The sequence below is a fragment of the Spodoptera frugiperda genome, chromosome 26 (assembly GCF_023101765.2).
Source record: "Spodoptera frugiperda isolate SF20-4 chromosome 26, AGI-APGP_CSIRO_Sfru_2.0, whole genome shotgun sequence".
NCBI classification, from domain to species: domain Eukaryota; kingdom Metazoa; phylum Arthropoda; class Insecta; order Lepidoptera; family Noctuidae; genus Spodoptera; species Spodoptera frugiperda.
The window spans coordinates 11,504,470-11,522,726 of record NC_064237.1 but is presented as its reverse complement, the minus strand read 5'-3'; the positions used below and the strand labels follow the sequence as shown (position 1 = coordinate 11,522,726).

At 41.0% G+C, this 18,257-nt stretch overlaps 1 protein-coding gene across 5 annotated transcripts in view; it reads left to right on the top strand.

Annotated features, from left to right (window-relative positions):
• The window catches only part of LOC118281779 (uncharacterized), a 40,333-nt gene that overhangs the window by 18,769 nt on the left and 3,307 nt on the right, over positions 1-18,257 (top strand). For 2 of the 5 annotated variants that reach the window (XM_050704859.1, XM_050704857.1), the window contains 15 exons: positions 139-421; positions 1,291-1,358; positions 2,335-2,541; positions 3,539-3,669; positions 4,049-4,184; positions 4,465-4,583; positions 4,668-8,586; positions 9,505-9,652; positions 10,635-10,836; positions 11,317-13,694; positions 13,955-14,124; positions 15,777-15,827; positions 16,628-16,834; positions 17,763-17,889; positions 18,111-18,221. In XM_050704859.1, coding sequence (XP_050560816.1) covers positions 139-421; positions 1,291-1,358; positions 2,335-2,541; positions 3,539-3,669; positions 4,049-4,184; positions 4,465-4,583; positions 4,668-8,586; positions 9,505-9,652; positions 10,635-10,836; positions 11,317-13,694; positions 13,955-14,124; positions 15,777-15,827; positions 16,628-16,834; positions 17,763-17,889; positions 18,111-18,221 — 8,257 coding nt within the window. The remainder of the gene's footprint in view (positions 1-138; positions 422-1,290; positions 1,359-2,334; positions 2,542-3,538; positions 3,670-4,048; positions 4,185-4,464; positions 4,584-4,667; positions 8,587-9,504; positions 9,653-10,634; positions 10,837-11,316; positions 13,695-13,954; positions 14,125-15,776; positions 15,828-16,627; positions 16,835-17,762; positions 17,890-18,110; positions 18,222-18,257) is intronic. The other 3 variants (XM_050704858.1, XM_050704861.1, XM_050704860.1) reach the window with 3 other exon arrangements.

The following is an 18,257-nucleotide window of genomic DNA, read 5'->3' as shown; positions in this document are numbered from 1 at the left end:
ATACAAAAACGGAATAAACAGCAGGGATGTTATCTAATTTAGTTACATAATTGTCTCACGAAGTATCTTCATAAACATTTACTCATATCTTCTTAGCAACTATATCTGCAAATATTAACACAAATAAAACTTGTGCAGCTATTCACTGCGAGCGCGACACACCTGCACGATGGCCGTCGGGCCCACCCGCCCGACTCGGGGTTCGTGGAGCCCGTCAACAACAACATCAGTGAGGACAACAACAACGGGCCGATATCTCTGCGCGAGATGCAGAACATTGCCAACAACAACGCGGCCGCGTACATCGTCAGCGAGAACGAAGAGAGGAACAGAGTCAGCAGGGAGTCGGTGGTCGAGTTCGAACCACTGCCCACCGGGATACGGGTAGCGGATCCATTGGAACACTGCGCTGATTGGTTTGGTGAGTTTCCGTACGTTTAGGTACTACATCTAACACTCCAAAATCTAATAAATAGTACCAGTTCAAAACGTTGCTACAAATTGACATTCTTAGGCGCCTTGGTCGTAACTCCTAAGATAAATCTTTTAAGCAAACGAAATGCCACAAAAGTCGTGATAGGACCTCTTAAAAGATAAGAACTTGGTTTATCCACCCTTCGACCGAATTTGACTTTTAAAAAGAAATAACTTGTGATAAAACAGCCATTTAATTCACTTGAAATCACCCACAAAGCGTCAAAAATTGTCATCCATCCTCGTCTCGAGGGAAATAAATTGGCGACTTAAAAGCCTTAAATATTACGGCTCAAGTCCCGTAATCCGTAATTCAGTGCTTAGGCCTACTTACCAATGAATAACCCGTTGGCTTCGAGTTTCAACCTTCTCTCCATGGGATTTAGATCAGGTTTTGATTGCATTGTATTGTAGACGCAAGACCTTTTAGAGTTTTAATCGGACACCATTGTTATCGTTCGAGCATTACAAAGTTCCCATGACCGATGACTATCACTGCTAAGCGAGGTATAGAAACATACGAACAATAAAGTTTGGGTGCAGGCACGCAGTTTGATATTAAATACATTTCATTGTCTACAAACAGTAATAGATAAACGTATGAATTTGCTGTGAGGAATTTCATCAAGGTTATCTTCTGAGATGCATTTTACAATGTAATCATTATGACTTGCTGGTATTCTTTGCATTATACGTTTTGCACATGCAACTGGCGTCCGCTCCGAACCTCGTATGTTTTCATACGTACTGGCTTGTACAAAGAAACATGCAGCCAATTGATTTTAAATGTACTTAATTTAGCATAACTTGTTCCAGGCGATGAAGATTTCCCGCGTAACAGATTGCAGTATCTTCGAGAGATTGGTAGAGGATGGTTTGGAAGAGTGAGTAGAATACAAATAAAACAATATTATCACAGTAATCTGCATTTACTTGTTGTAATGTCAATTTATGAAACCAAAAAGCCTCCTAAGCTTGGGTTAACGATACGGTTGGGGAATCGCAGTTAGGTCACTGAAAAACCAGAGGTTCTAGGGCATACACATTTTGATTTATATGACAGATTAAGAACGCAAGGACAAATATATGACATCCATTGTTCTTTAAGCCAAGCCTAGCTTGTTCCTATTTGTGTACGGGTGGGTGATCACAGATCATTCTCAAGTCTCATACAATAATACAGCCTGGGAAACGTCTGTCGTTTTATTTATACAAATGCTCTGAGTATTTGCTCAATACTAACTTAATCAATAATGTTAGCTAGTATATTATTGGCAATTAAACGTTGCATTTTTACCAATAATATTCTACTTGATCTTGCTATCAGTCACCGATAGCACAATACAAAATTGATGAGACTACATTTCCCTATTACATAGACATTGTATTTTATTCTTTATTGGGATATAGACACTGGAAATACAACACTAGGTGCGCTATGATCAATTAAATGTAGTATTGATGTCATGGAGTCACGTTTTACGATGCAATTAAGTGAACATGATGAGTTGATGAGTATTTACACACATATACCTTATGTAGGTGCAATGTTATAATGTTTTACCTATAGAATAAAATTACTAAGTTATTGAAGAATAGAAATTCTTATATGTCTAATACTAATTAGCCTTTTACTGAATATCATTAACTTAGCTTCTATAGATACAGGTACACAATATTAACAAAATGATATGACAAACTTAAGCGAAAGATGTATATCAGAATTCAGTCATTTGGCATTCCATTGTCTCTGCCTCTTGTCTACCCTACTGTGAGACAGGCGTATAGTATATGTTATCACTTGATAGTTCTGCCGATGCCCATAAGTTACCTTACAATATCCTTCCTTCTTTCTTCTAGGTGGTTGAAGGTGAGCTAGAAGACAACGGGGCCACGAGCACAGTGGCAGTCAAGATCCTCAACCAGAATGCCAGCTTGGAGGACAAGGCGCGCTTCCTGGACGAAGCCAAGATGTACCGCGATGTCCGCCACGAGAACATACTGGCTTTCATCACGAAATGTCTACAGGAAGACCCTTGGATACTTATATTTGAACTTTGTTCTATGGTAAGCTATAAACTACTAGATACTCCCGCACGGTTCCACCCGCTGCTCGGCTCCTATTGATCCTGTTTTATAGCTTATAGCCTTCTTTGATAAATACAATATCCAACACGAGAATAATTTATTCAAATTCGGAAGTTATTTAATCGGACCATTACTTCCGGACAGCGCATTCAAATAAACAAAGATTTATACAGGCTGTAAACGGAACGCTCCCGAAAAACGCTATATTTTGTTTTTATAATTTAGTATACATAATTGTATAATTTAATCGTATTTGTTTTCATGTTATTCATGCAACGCCGTTAAGTAGTTGATAACACTTATTTTTATTGCATAAAATAAACACAACATTCCTTAATTTTTTGACAATACATCTCGTTTTTACCATCACCTGTTTTCGGCGTTTGAGAGCGTTCCGTTTACACCCTGTATATAAGTACAGATGTTTTCTAATTTCTCCTGATTAGACAGCGGCGGTATGATTGGAATGACATTCTTTATACGATTTGATTGTGCGCGGCGAGTATAAGTCGCGTAATATAAAACAAGTGTCACATCAAAAAGGCATTCAATAACTGCGTATTGTGGACCATTGTCTATTTGTTCACCCCGCATATACATAGCCAGTCTCTGTGAAGATCAGTCGCCTTCACTGGACTCAGGAGACTGTTACTTTAATCTTAATAATATTATAAATGCGAAAGTTTGTGAGTTTATGTGTTTGTGTGTATGTTTGTTTGTTACTCAATTAAGCAAAAACGACTGAAGGGATCGAGATGAAATTTGGAACAGGGGTAAATTATAGTCTGGAATAATACATAGGATGCATAGCAGAAGCTAGTTAATTATAATTATTATGTTCAACGATATTATAAGTCCCATGTAACTGTATGAGAGAACTCTACTAGTTTCAAGCTACACTAGGACTCATATTCACAAACAGTGTTGTGTGATAGAAGACTGACTGTAATTTAATGTTTTTCGTTAACTATTTCAGGATCTCCAGCAGTACTTGATAGTGAACCGTCCCAAGATGGCCATACTGAACGAAAGCGGAGTGCCACTCCGGCTCATGTGTGACGTCAGCTCTGCGCTCGCGCACCTGCACTCGCGAGGCTTTTTATATGGGTATGTATTTGAAATATTTTTACACATATAGCTATTCCATCTTCAGTTTTTATTAATTTTAGTGTTTATGAGAATACAACGTGACGAGTTGTTATTTTGTATGGTCCACAGACTCTTCTTAACATTACAATATCAACTAATGATATTACTAGTGACCATGTCAACTCAAAAACTTATATTTACAATAGTTTTTTCAAATAAATTGATAAACTCGGATATATCCTATAACTGCAACTAGTCAGATGCTATCTTTAAGAGCTCCTATGGAGATCTCAATTAGGTAAACAAGCGTAACATCTCCCTTTGTTTCTCAGTGACCATGATTGTTTTACAAGCGTTTATTCCGTCATGAATTGATGTGGAATTGCCATTGTTCCAGCAACGTGTGGAGTGGCGGGGTGCTAGTCCGCGGGGCGTCGGAGACTGCGCGCGCCGTGTTGGGCCGGTACGGGGCCGCCGCGCCCACGTACGACCTGCCCGCGCCAGAGACCAGGGCGCATCCGCCTCTGTATACCGTACGTAGTATTAATACCTCACATATTATATAATATATTGAAATTGTTCATAGATGTACTATGTGTGATCTGGATAATGTTGCTAAATCGCAATATACTACGGCTTTGGCACGAAGCAGGAATTGGAATACTCCCTCTTTTTACCTGGAGCGGGAGAAATCATTTGATGACTTTCCATCCTTCGAAGCACTAAATGAAAGAGTAACTTTTCAATATTCTATTGCTTATATTTTGTCGGTATTTATATTAGAATGATCCACTAAATAGCTGATGTTTGCAGGCCCAAAGTGAATCGTGGTGTCTGGGCACGTTAATATGGGAGGTGTGTGCCTGGGGCGCCGCGCCAGACAGACTGCCGCCGCCGCTGCCGGACCTGCCCTGTCCTTATAGGAATCATCTGTGAGTATACACTACTGTTATAGAATAGAATATCACAACACGTTAATATGTAGATGGTATAGTAATGCAGCGGTATTATTCCAGGTACCAAGTGATGCAGCTATGCTGGAGCGAGCAGGCTGGGGCCCGTCCGACGGCGGCGCAGGTGCAGGCGCTGGTCCTGCACCTGTACCGCAGCACGCGCGGGCCCGAGCCCGCCGACGACGGCTACGGCAGCTCCGACTTCGAGGAGCGCTGGCAGCGCCTCAAGCCCAACTCCATCCCCAAGCACGACGAGCACCGCGCCATGGTGCACGCCGCGCACTCCGCCGCGCACGACGACCTCAGCGTCGACATGGACACCGCCGTCTCGCGCTCCAGCAGCATCATGTCCGACAAAGACATGTCCGTGCAGATCAAATCCGAGAGCTTGACCAACCTCCACGGCTCGCTGGAAGATGTCAGGAACATCTACCTCACCCACAACGAGACCGCCACGCTCGAATGCCACCAAGGCAACATTAGTCTCGAGGACGCCAGGGAGAAGGAGCAGGACCGCTCCGACGCCTCCATGGACCCCTGGCTCAAGGATATCATAGCCGGCAGCACCGATGACGTCAGCTATTACAAGGATGTCAGCGACGTCATCAAGAATCTCGATAATATATTGAACTCGGAAAAAACTTCAAGTTCAGAGTCGAGTCACCAAGCTAGTCCTTCTAGAGACAATCTAAGCTTGGACTGCAAGAAAGATTACCCGATGCAATCCAGTATGGTCAAGTCTCCCGGTATCACGAATTTCCAGAATATTCTAGATACTGGATTCAGTTCAAAGTCAGAGGAAACCGAGACCGGCGACGACGATGAGCTCGACCGCGACACTATAGGCACGCTGAGCCACTCGTTCGAGCGACACAGCGAGCTCGACACCACCAGCCAACACACGCTCGAGAACCTCACGCCGGACACGCCAATCAAAGACATCGATGTCGTCAGAAGAATTGAAATTCAAGTGGAAGTGGAGAGGGTCGATACAAACAATGTTTTAGTTGATAACGATACAGTTGAGTCTGTACATCAACACACAGAATTGCCAAATGATAACAAAATAGTGAGTAGTGATAGTGAAATACCCAAGCTGAAGGAATTATGTGTAGCGTCAATACCTAGTGCTAGTGATATCGAACAATTGAATGTTAAAGACTGTCAAACATCATGTGATAGTAACTTAAAAGAAATAAGTACTGATATTAAGAATGAAACTAAGTCAATAGATGAAGTAGGGAAGGTTGAAGATGCGCCTCGAGAAGTAGAGAGTAAGGATTCATTAGATAAGATCGAACTGGAACAAATGGTAGATGATATATTCTTGCCTATAATGGTACATGGCAAAACAACTAGTAAAGTAGAACAATCACTAGATGAAGCGGCTGAGGAAAACAGAGAAGAGAAACCAGCTAAACACGAAGATAGTGATAATGAAAAAGTCCTAGATAGTGATCTCATAAAAGTAACTGATAGTTCTGAAGCCTTTGGAAACTCGAAAGAGGATAGTTTAGGTGAAGTGAGCGATTTAGAGCCCTCAGAGCTCCTATCTCCGGAACAGACGCCTGAGTCAGTACAAAGTATGAGTAATATTGAAAGCTCTAACTTGAATGAAACAAAAGAGACTGAAATACCAGCAATCGTAATAGAGGAAGTGAAATCTCCAACGCCAGAATTGCCACCTGAAATAGTACAAAGTATTTTTAAGGAAGAAAATGATGCAGAAAGTGCCACTGTCAGAGATGAAATTGAAGATGCGATGAAAGAAGTAGATGATGAACCTGTTGTAAGAATAGAGGAGGTCCAACAACAAAATGCAATTATAACGGAAGAAATTAATTCTTCTGTGGAACCAGTGGCTAACGAAGCTGATGATTCCACAAATAGGAATATTTATGAAGAATTCTCATCTGAACCTATTATAGACCCAAACAGTAACTCATATCTTACAAAAGCTGCAGCAAATGTAGTGAATGATGTTTCAAATTTCCTTTTGGAAGAACGAAAGATAGCAATGTTACATGAAGTAAAGCCTAAACTGGAATCTGAGGATAGCAAATTACCGACAGATGTTGCAGTTGAACACAATCAAGAATCTACTTTAAGTGCAGCACATAAGACAGAAGATGTCTTAGCACAAGTTGAAACTAGAGAAGTAGACAAAGTAGAAGGAGAAAATGCGGAAACTTTAGTAGAAGAACTCAAAGATGCCAATATTATTGAAGATGCAAATGTTAGTAATATTGTCCCTTTAGGTTTAGATGAAGCATCTCCCATTACTGTCGACTCTAAAGAAAATATTCTAGATAAGGTAGAAACTTTAGAACAAGATAAGAGTCCACAAAGAATTGAAGATGAATTTGTGGTCAACGAGGAAGTAACTAAAGTTATTGTAGAAAATGTTAGTGAAGATATCCCTTTAGTCCAGGATGTCAATGATGAAGAAATTATAAATAAAACGGAAATAAGAGATGATAAAATTTCTGTAACCGCTTTTGAAGAAGCTCCAACATCCAAAGTGGAGCATCCAGTCCATGGAGTTGAACCCGCAGCTGATAATCGTGAGGAAACTGTGATTTCAGTTATAGCTAATGCGAGCATAGAAACTGCATTGAAAGAAGATACTGAACAAGTACCTGTTGAAACTCTAGAAGCCATTGTAGAACCAATCAGTTTAACTCATGTTGAGAATGTTAATGCAGCACTTGAAGATAAGGCTCCTATTGCAGCTGTTCCAGAACAGAAAGTTGAGGATAAATCTGATGGCGATAAAATTAGATCTGATAATAATACCCTAGCTGACACAAGGATAGCTTCAGACAACAGCACTGTGTACATGGATCTCATTAACGATACTAATAATGAAATACTGAGTGACAACACCTTAGATAGCCATGTAAGGAACGTTATCAAATCCTGCTTGGACAATTCTAGCTCAGATAATGCATGCACTTTCGTTAAAAATGAGTCTACCGAGTACCTAGATCCTCCCAGCTTCGGTATCAAGGATGTAGACAATTTTTTGCACATGGAGAAGGTTTTCAACAGTCAGAATGCTCAAGTTGTCTCCAGTACTCCACTAGCGAGCGACGGCTCTGCGGAAATAAATAGTACGATCGAAAATTCCATCAAAGAGGAACTCTCTGAAACTAAGGTCCCTGACTTAGGAATGGGAGTCTCTCACACTAAATTGGAACAGAGATATGTTGCTGACAGCATGAGCCCTTTTGAGTCTCCTACCAAGAGTCACCACACTGACACTTACGATGAAAACAGCTCAGTAGTGCTCGGCCCTTTTGAGAATTGCACTTTAGAGCTGTTCAAAGGAGCAAAGCCGGCCGAATTAGTTGATCTGCCCAAAGAAGAGCTTCTAGCATTCTCGTCAAACTTCAGTGAGATGAATCTCGAAACGCCGTCTCCTTTGCGTGACGGAAATTTTCTAAACGAAGTTCCTGATATAATGCACGATGATTTACAGTTTGATGATGTACAGAGTTTAAGTGAGAAGCAGTCGGATCCTCAAACGGAGACTCCTAGCGCGCCCAGTGGTAACTCGGGCACGGAGAAGCGAGTGTCACCCTTAACGCCGCCGAACTCTCCTGGAGTATTCCTAGCTTCGACATCACAGCAAAAATACATCGTAGACATCGACCTCACTCCTGAACCGGCACCCTTACAGGAGCCGGACCTCTCACTCCAGAAAGAGATAGAACTCAACCAAATAGAGTTACAAATAACCTCGAAATTAGCCATGGCAGAGAACGAGAATAACATGAACATAGAATATTCTGGACCTTTAACAGTGGAAGGAATAGTTTCTGATGACGATATGCTGCTGAGGGAAAATGATGCGTTGCCCGAGTCTTACCTGGCGGGGAACGGGGGTTACGTGGAGGACATGAGGGAAGACTTGACTTTGGACGAGGAGTGCGTCAAAGCGCTGAGGAATGAGCTGGAACTGAAGTTGCCGTTGGCACAGGTCAGTATTGTACCACTTGTATATTATAAAACTTACACTAATAGCATTAAAGTCCACATTCCTTTGCGTATTATTAAATCTTACTACACTTTGGAACGAGCGCCTAGCTTCACTGACAGACAGACTGACGGACAATTAAATTTGACGTTTCCAAAGTGCCTTAATTAGGATTAATTGAAATAAATGCTTTGTCTTTAACTTTGCCATATGACGTAAAAATTAGTCGTGGTGAAATTGCATTTGACATCACTACCTATTCCTGTAAGGTAAGTAAAAAATAAAAGAAACACACTCGTTATCTAGGATTACGTAGCTATCGATCAGTGTGTGACAGCGTATCGCGCGGTAGCTGGCAATCGCGGTAAATAGTTCAACCACTTATCCTTACGCCGGTGATAACACTAAACTTGTTGTGGCTTGCTTTCTTTTCAATAATAAACAGTGAAATTAAGTAGACGTGCCTAATATTGCCTATCAAAGAGGTGGTGCTGTTTTTGTGTTATCAATTGATTATTATTCAAGTGAAAGTTTTACGTGAATGTGTAGTTAAAAATGCGTTTGGATTTTGTGATTGAACAAACTTTGCAGGTATTATTAAGACTGATTTTGTTTTGATACCAATATCACCTTACATTTTGAATTTATTGCCCTTAAATTTCGTTAATGTATAAACGTTTTATACAGGTTCCTTCAACCATTTTAACATAATTGACAAAGAACAATTATTATCAAATTAATATAATTAATAAATACAATCTAAAATCCATTTTGGACACATAAAATGATTGCTTAAGTCTTTGACCGCCAGTAGAAAACTGTTGAAGGCAAATGCTCCGCTAACGTCGGTCACCAGTGACCACCACGGCTTTCAATGTGTTAAAGTTTCATTTCAAATAACCATTTACATTTATCCTATAGGTAGCAGCGATAGAGCCTCCTTGCGAACAAGAATGGTCAGCGGAGCTGCCTCCTCCCCCAGAGCTCATCGTGAGCTACCCGGGCGCGCTCAGTCCCATCGCTGAGGAAACCGGACAGCAACTGTCCGCGTACGAGAATGATATGAATTGTAAGTACTTCATACTAATGGAACCATTCAAGCTAGTGGTGTTGTGATTGATTCTCGGGTCGGTAGACGTATTATTTGACTCAATGTAGCAGAGAGTTTAGATCCGTACCCTTACTATAAGTTTGCTTTAAGTTTAAAGTAATCGAAACAAGAGCGCGTTCGGCACTCTTATTGGCGGGTTCGAATAAATTAACCAATCAGAGCGCCGAACGTACTCTTGTGGTCTTGTACTAAGGGTGCTGAGCATTTTTTAGTATAGGTAGGTTCTACGGAACTAATTTGTGTGCAGCTATTATATTATTACCCAATGTTAATGCTTAACGCTTAGTCAGGGTATGGAAGGTGAGATGTTATCAATAATTTGTAGTAAGTAATTAGGCTTGTAGACTCATAGTCCATGGACTATTGACGATCCTAATCCGAGATTGTCCTAGCAATAATGTCTGTTTTATCGTTAAAGATATTTTGTATGACTCATCGGAAATCGTAAATATTCTGCAAACGGCCTTCAGACCGCCAGCTGCATTGGCGATAATATTTTAAATCAATATTGTCATATGATATATGATGATGCTCATCAATGATAAAACATATCAGTATTTATATTGCTGAGGACGTCACTCGTATGTTTTATAAATAACTAATATGACAGCTTTTCCTCTAATTTTTACTCACAATGTTATCACTGTTCTCGGATTCGATGCTGAGATAAAATATCACGCTTTATAATTCCGGGTTTCCCCAAGAGTAAAATGGACTCAGCTACTACTATTATAAAACGAGGCAACAAACTACAATTAAAATTTCTTATTCCATTTAAGTTTTTTTATGATTTTATCCTTTGAGAGTGATCTTCCCATACCTACTACCTACCTACTCTAACCAGATAGCAGTTGTATCACTAATAAAATTTCACTAAATAAATAAATATAAAACTTTCAATTAATTAATACTAATCTAACCCTTATCCCTCTCGTAATAGGGAACCTGTCGACCCGCACGGAATCATCAGAGAGCTACCCGGAGCCTTGCAACAACAGCACCGATGACGTCACGGAGCTGCCGACGGGCGCCCAGACGTACACGATCCAGTCGCGCGACCCGTCGCGCAACCCGTCGCGCGACCAGTCGCAGAACAACACCTACACGCTGCACAGGGATCTCGACCTTGCCAGCAGTAGAGAGTGAGTACACATTCAGGAAGTTACAACTGTTACGGAAGGCGAAAGTCCGGTGAACTAAGGCCAATGCATCGAAAGTTATTGCACGATGCCGTAGTTCTTCACTTCGAGTTGAACATTTGAGCATGCCGCTCGTTTGCAGGACAATCAGCCAGTCGTTTGTAAATTATATTAACCAACTTATGAGAAAATATATTCCAAAATTATGCGTATGAGTCATAATTACAATTAAATGTCTAGTGATTATAGTTTAAAATGATTAATGTAATGAAAACGTATGCTAATCCCCATTATCTAATAGGTTGTTGAAATCGACTCATTGAAGACCCGTCATGCGAGGTATTCGATTACAGAATTATGCAGTGTTAATTAAAACGTTATGCTTGTAAAATGCAGCAATTACTTACCACACGCCATTCGAAACCACAGAGCTTGTAGCGCAGGTGTGTCAGTACTCTAATCTATAAATTATATATTTTACAGAATCACAATGAGCGCAGACAGCTTGAACGCCAGCCCTTTTAAAAAGCTAATGCCCGACTGCGACGCCGACTCACCGATTGACGACAAAACGTACACCAAGGAAGAAGAGAAAGAGTCCCTCGAGAGGATATCGCAAGTGTCGCCCTTTCTGCTGAGCCCCACCACCGACACGTCCGCGCCGGAAAACTCGGATAACCTCGACAATGCCACCGGAGTGTCCACGCTGTCCAAGACCACCCTGCCCACAGACGCCAAGCTGTCCAAGCCGTCCGAGACCCAGTGTCTGTCCAAGGCCACCAGCATCGACTCGTGGTGCTCCAACGACACGCTGTACAATGTCGAGGAGAACTTCGACGACCTGGCGATGGACCCGGACGTGCCCGACTTCGAGCCGGAGAGGGACGAGCACAGCGAGAGCACCGACACGCTGACCCACAACGACGACGACAAGGAAGTCAGCCACTGCTCCACCTACATCATCCACGACAGCAAGTCGGAGGCCTGCGAGACCTTCTCCCCGGACTCCATCACTGCCAACGACAACTACACGTATACGAAAGTGAAGACTGATAACGCAGGTACCACGCCGTCCGTACTCACCAAGTCCGACCTGAACGATTCCACCAAGAACACGACCAAGGACTTGGCATACGGTACACTCATGTCTGGAATGCCCTCCTACTCCAATTGTACTACGGAGGTGGTGTCGGGCTTCGATGACTGGAAAGTGGCCCAACCAGAACTGGTGAGGAGGTCTCCCATGCCCGAAGATAACGACATCACCCCTCCCAATCCGGTCGAGAACAAGGAGGCTGATGTCACGAGCCCGCAGCTTGCCACGGAACCTTCCCTCAAGAAATTAGACAGCGTTGAGATTACCTGCCTCCACGATAATCTAATAGACAGCCAGGATAAGACGAACCAGTCGGACAGCGAAGTATTATTAGTAGATACTAACAGTCCGAATTACAACTACAAAAGCATGGCGCCGTCGGTGACCAGCACTCCACTCACCGACCTCTTGGATGATGGCGAGAATGTTGAAGGAATCCCCATGCACCTCCCCACAGATAGCAAGGAGACTTCGGAGGACAGCGTCAATGTACCGAACTTCCAAGCTTTCATACAGTCCGTGGAGGTGAGGCCGCAAGACTTGTCCTCCAACATTAGCAACGAGGGCACCAGCCAAGACACGGAGGTCCTGCTGGAGGGAGAGAGCAAGACTTTAAGCAGGAACAGCAACCGCGACAGCTTAGCCGTGTCTGAACGAACGCCGACATATTCCGACTTCGAAAACTCGGCGCTATCCAAACCACAAGACGTAAACTCGAAAGATAAGTCTAGTCAGAGCATGGAGAGTGGAATCAGTTCAGAGGATTTTCAGAAGTTTGAGACCTCTGTGAGAAGCCGTCCACAAGATCTGTCGTCACTGATCGACGCCAGCTCCCTGCTACTCAAGAGCGAGAGGATGTCCAGTGAACTGGCGATGGGTTCGCTGCCCACAGACTTGGACCAGACTAGTCAGTCAGGAAGCCGAGACATCGCGAATGAGCCGCAATCTCACACGAGTCCGCCTATCATTACGAATTTTAATGAATCTCACAGCTTAGTTAATTTTAGAGAACCCAATTTTTTAATCAATTTCGATACTGACGATGAGACCGAGCAACCGCATTCGATTATTATTACCGAAACTACGATGGACGCATTCAGGGAGAGTCCAAGTAGGAGCTACGACTCGAGCGACGTGAACGTATTAGACGTTAACCACGCCTACGAGCCGCACTCTAGTAGATTTCAAACGCAGGAAGACTTCGAGAAACTACTAGAGCACAAGATTAACGGAGAGTTGGATCTTAAAGAAGAAGAAAGTTTAATAAACTGCGAGCATCTGTCGCCGAAGGTAGAAACTGTGTCTGAGAAGACGGACACTGCGAACAGTATATTTGTAACAGAGATCCACAGCGCACCCAACACGTCGAAAGCGAACGACAAGAGTCGTACAGTGAACGAAGTAAACTGCAACGGAGGTAGTGAGAAGTTCGCTACGGTGAACTTCTTGAACGAGACCTTCGAGGAACTGATCGAGAGTAATGTAGATGATGAGACGAAAGACCCGAAGACTGAGGAACCTCCGAGCGAAGAAAATGCTCCAGAGAGTCTAAAATCTAGTGACAGTCCCTTGTTGAAAGAGCTGGAAAGTCCGAAAGGGTCTAAGAGTATAAAAGATGAGCTGCAGGAGATCGGAGAGCTGACGAACGGAGTGACCGAGCAGAACGGCAGGATGACCGTGGTCACGGAAGACTTCTTGCAGAACGAGAAGAATTTCTGTCAACTAGACGCGTATTTTCCCTTGCTGAGTGATATCAGATTCACTGGTAAGCTTTTTTCAAACCTTCTTATACTAGATTAAACTTTCACTAATTTTATTCCTAAATACCTAGCAACTTTTTACCCGTCGTGTGCCTAAAACGTAGATCCACACGAGACACAATGTATTTCCTATTGTAGTATCTTATAGCAGATCTACATCGAATCCAGATTCTATTATGTCACTAAAAAGATAAAAGTTAAGTAAAATAATCACATATCGCCAAAGTTATAATAAATAATGATTATGAATCTTATCAAATTGTAGGTCCAGCTACAGAAATAATGAGCACATCGTTCACCCAAGACTCTCCGACGGAGCCTGCCTCACCAGAGTGTCCCGAGAAGAGAGACACGGCCGCCGAGCTGCTGAAGGAGTGGGACAGTGACTCCGACTCCCATACCAGCAACTCTTCAAGTGGGGAGTTCATATGGAAGGTGAGTGTCATGAATATTAGTGGTTCCAACGCTTGGGTGAGTGAGACTCGCTTTTATTCGTGTATATGTGTTTAAAATGGGTTGTATATTATAATAATTGTTTTTAAAAGGGGGTGGCTCTTATTCCGGCGTTTATAGGTTATATAGGATCAGTGTGTGCGTGTGTGTGTGTGAACTGTAAATATGATCACTTTCCGTAATTAGCATGGTTATAATAGTGACAATGGTTTTGTGGTGTGATTAATTAGAGATGCGTGCCGTATTGCGCACCTCTGTCTACCCCTTCAAGGATAAAAGGTGCGACGTTGCCATTAATTAGAGATGATACATGTAACTGATCTACATAAAATATTAGATCAAGGAAGTTTATTGAAACATGGTTTCGTTATATAATTTGGATAAACTGTACCATAAAGAGTTCAGTAGTACTATATAAATTTTGTCAAGTCTCACTCATCTAAGCATTTTCTGTATTTAATATTTCTGGTGTGAGAACTCGCTGCCGTGACTAAAGCAATACAATTTCCTATACAAAATGTGTCTAATGTAATGGTGTGGATACTCTGTAGTTTCTGTCCCTGCTTCATGTTGGTATACTTCCTTGTACAATCGGTAAATTTCAATCGTGACCCATTGAGAGGATAAGTATTTTGAAAATGAAAATATCGAATTATTTATTTATTTATTTATGTTCTGTACAGTACATGTCGCACTTGTGCAAATTCAACATCATCACTGATCATCTGGTCACACTGTCTATCATATTATGACCAAAGTTTGAATCATTTTTTTTAAATAAATTATACCACTATTTCGACTATAAAGTGATTGTCAATAAGTTATGAGAATAAAATACAAAACAAAATTGGAGACCTGTTTTGAATTGTGAGACTGTAACAAATAATTCTAGTACTATGGCAAACGGGTCTCCGCAAAAGGATTTGAATATCTGTTAGACACTTGGGTCACTTTTCAAATTAGTTGATTGTACCTAGATTCTGTGATAATAATGTTCAACTTTGTAGCTTAGACATGAAAGAGAACAGTTTTTGAAAAAGGAATCCTCTTCCTTGTTATTTTTTACACACATAAATACTTTTTCTAAGCCATAAAGTTGAACGACTAAAGAGTTTATATTGCATTTCCAAAATTAAATAAATTATATTCCTTGCTTTACTATAAATCTATACAATTTAGCTCCCCTTGTTGTATTTATACATATGTACATGAAACCACTGGTATGGCTGAATATGGTTGCTTTTCCTGGCTTGAGGGAGAAATGACGTTATTAAATATTCCGTATTTATAATAATTTAGTTGTTTTCCCTCCGCATAATGTAAATCTCATTAATTTGATACTGATTTAAACAAATATGACCGATAGAAAATGCCATTCGGCAATAAGTCCACACTTGTATAAATGTACATGAAATGTAAATAAATAAACTGTATTATAATTTACTCCACATCTAGACATTGAAACAAGAAAAAGATTAGAAGAAAACTATTCCTTACAATCTAAATAATAAGGTCAAGTTTTCACTAAAACAACTTGCAATATGATGACGTGATTGTCCCCAAGCCACAGCCTGTACATGTATATAAATATGGTGTCGGTGTGGTGTGCATGTGACGTTACCTGTGTGTGCTAGGACGGCGACGGACACGAGACCTCAGTCGTTCCATCCACGCACTTCGACCACGTAAGTTTGTGCCCTTTTATAATACATCTCTGTGCATTCATACGCGCCTGGTACGTGTCGCGAGCTTGCCGGAATGCTGGTTAAATTCTTTTATGGTTTGTGGGCTGTTTTTTGTTTATAATTTTTAAGGTTTTGTGCTTAATGTTAAGGTAATCATGACGCGTTTGCCACTCGTTGCGTTTGTGAAAAGAAATTATGTCATTGTTTCGTTATAAATATATTTAAATTTAAAGTTACTTAAACGCTTAACAACCATTCGTTAAGGATCCAGTAAATTTCAGTATTTTCGAAAAACATCCCACATTTTCAAAGTGATTTTAATGTAATATTTTCATTATTTGAGATATATTTTGCCAAATTGTAAAGGATTTTTGTTCTATTAGATTTTATAATTCAATTCACAACTTTGGCTTTTAATATGTGTAAAAAAATATGCGTGACATTAGGAACAAAATCATGTATGTGCTTGTAATCACATTACACTTCATTAATTTCACTTTTCCTCTATTTAATCAGCATTCCAACCCATTTTTCTTTTCTTTTTTTATAATTCATTTCAGGTTTGCATCCGTATATCTCCATTTGTCATAGAATAGCAACTTGTATAGAAACACTTCAGTAGTTTGTGTGTCCATTGCAATACATCTGTCGATTACATACATTTTGTTAAACAGATCATATTATAAATCAATTCCAATCACTATCTTCAAATAGTTACCATAATCAAACTTACACATCGCGGTTGCAATCATTCAAATAACAGCTTTAATTCTTAACCTTTAAAGTATGTTTCCTCACAGCAGCGAACAGGGGAGTCTCGCAACAACAGTGGTGGTGAGCGCCACGGGTCCCCTCCAGGCGGGTCTGCGGGCTCCGGGCCTTCGGACGGGTCTGCGGACTCGGGCTCGGGCTCCGAAGGCGATGAGGTGGAGTTCGTGCCTTCCTCGTGGGACTGTCGCGCAGCCCCCTCTAAGTCATCACTAAGGAGCTTGGAACAAGCTACACCGGTATGTAATAGTAGTTATTTTGTAACTATTCCGACTGTCATCACACTGTGGTTGTTTGTCACTTTCGACTATTACCTAATTTGGTATTACAGAGAAACTTTTCCCGTAAATAATTCGAAAGATCGTCTACTAAAATATTGACACCACATATTAGCTTTAATTACACACACTACCTACCTATTTATGAGTATTCAAAATAAGGAAGGAAACTGTTTATAAATAGATTGCCAATATACAATTGTTATACATTTGGGCGCAGACAGTGAGACACTTAGGACAGCATTCCGATTATTTCATCAGTATTATTGTAACGGTAACTATCTTCTACAGACTAGACTTTCTAAAGTGTCTTTGTGTAAATATTTTGATTCGACATTACGTCATTATTCGTTTTGTATTAATTTCAAGATGACAGTCATTTAATTACGAAGATTCAATAGTAGTTGTTATTTCTAAACTAGCTGAGTAAGGGCTGATTTCCGACACGGAATGTAAATACTTTGTTAATTATTATGTTATCGGCTTACTCACGTAACTGTTTGACGAGGAACTCGACTAGTTTCAAGCTATGCTAGAGGCTCATATTCATGAGCACCATTCCGTGAGTAAACCGATATCATAATAATTAATATAGTATGTCTCACGAAAATTATCTTAAAATCAATGTGAATACTGTTAAAGGTAAATTGTCTGTTTATTGAAATACTAGTTACCCTCGCGCAGTTACACCGGCGCTGCTCGGTCCCTATTGGTCGTAGCGTGATGTTTTATAGCCTATAGCCTTCCTCGATGAATGGACTATCCAACACAAAAAGAATTATTTAAATCGGACCAGTACTTTCGGAGATTAGCGCGTTCAAACAAACAAACTCTTCAGCTTTATAATATTAGTATAGATGAGTCCGTAATGAAACGTGTTGTGTTCCAGGACAACAAGAAGCGCGTGGTGTTCAAGCGTCAGAAGTACCACTGCGTGTACGAGTACCCGCGCGAGGTCGCCGACATCGAGGCGCACTCGCCCGCCGCGTACCTGCCCGACCTCTCTACCTACTCCGGTATGTTCCGTTTACATATATGTTGTATTTGTTGGGGAAGGAAAGTCAGTATTGTGTGGGACATCCCATAAACGGCAATTAGTGTATTTTGTACTGTGTACGAAGTTATTAATCCTAAAATAATTATTAATTCAATGAAATAATAAGGTTCCAAAATCCCTGGTAATCTGTCTGGTTGTTTAAAAAAATATTTTATATTGATTTTTTGCTTGTATTTCCAGAATGGGACCCGACCAGTGCTGAGGAAGCCGAGCTGGGTTACGGACAACTGTTCGGAGCGCCCAGTCCACTGGACCTCTACCCACTCCGAGCTGGGATCGCTTTTGGAGCCGGTGCGTATTAAACAATTAGTTATTTTATGCTTAGCC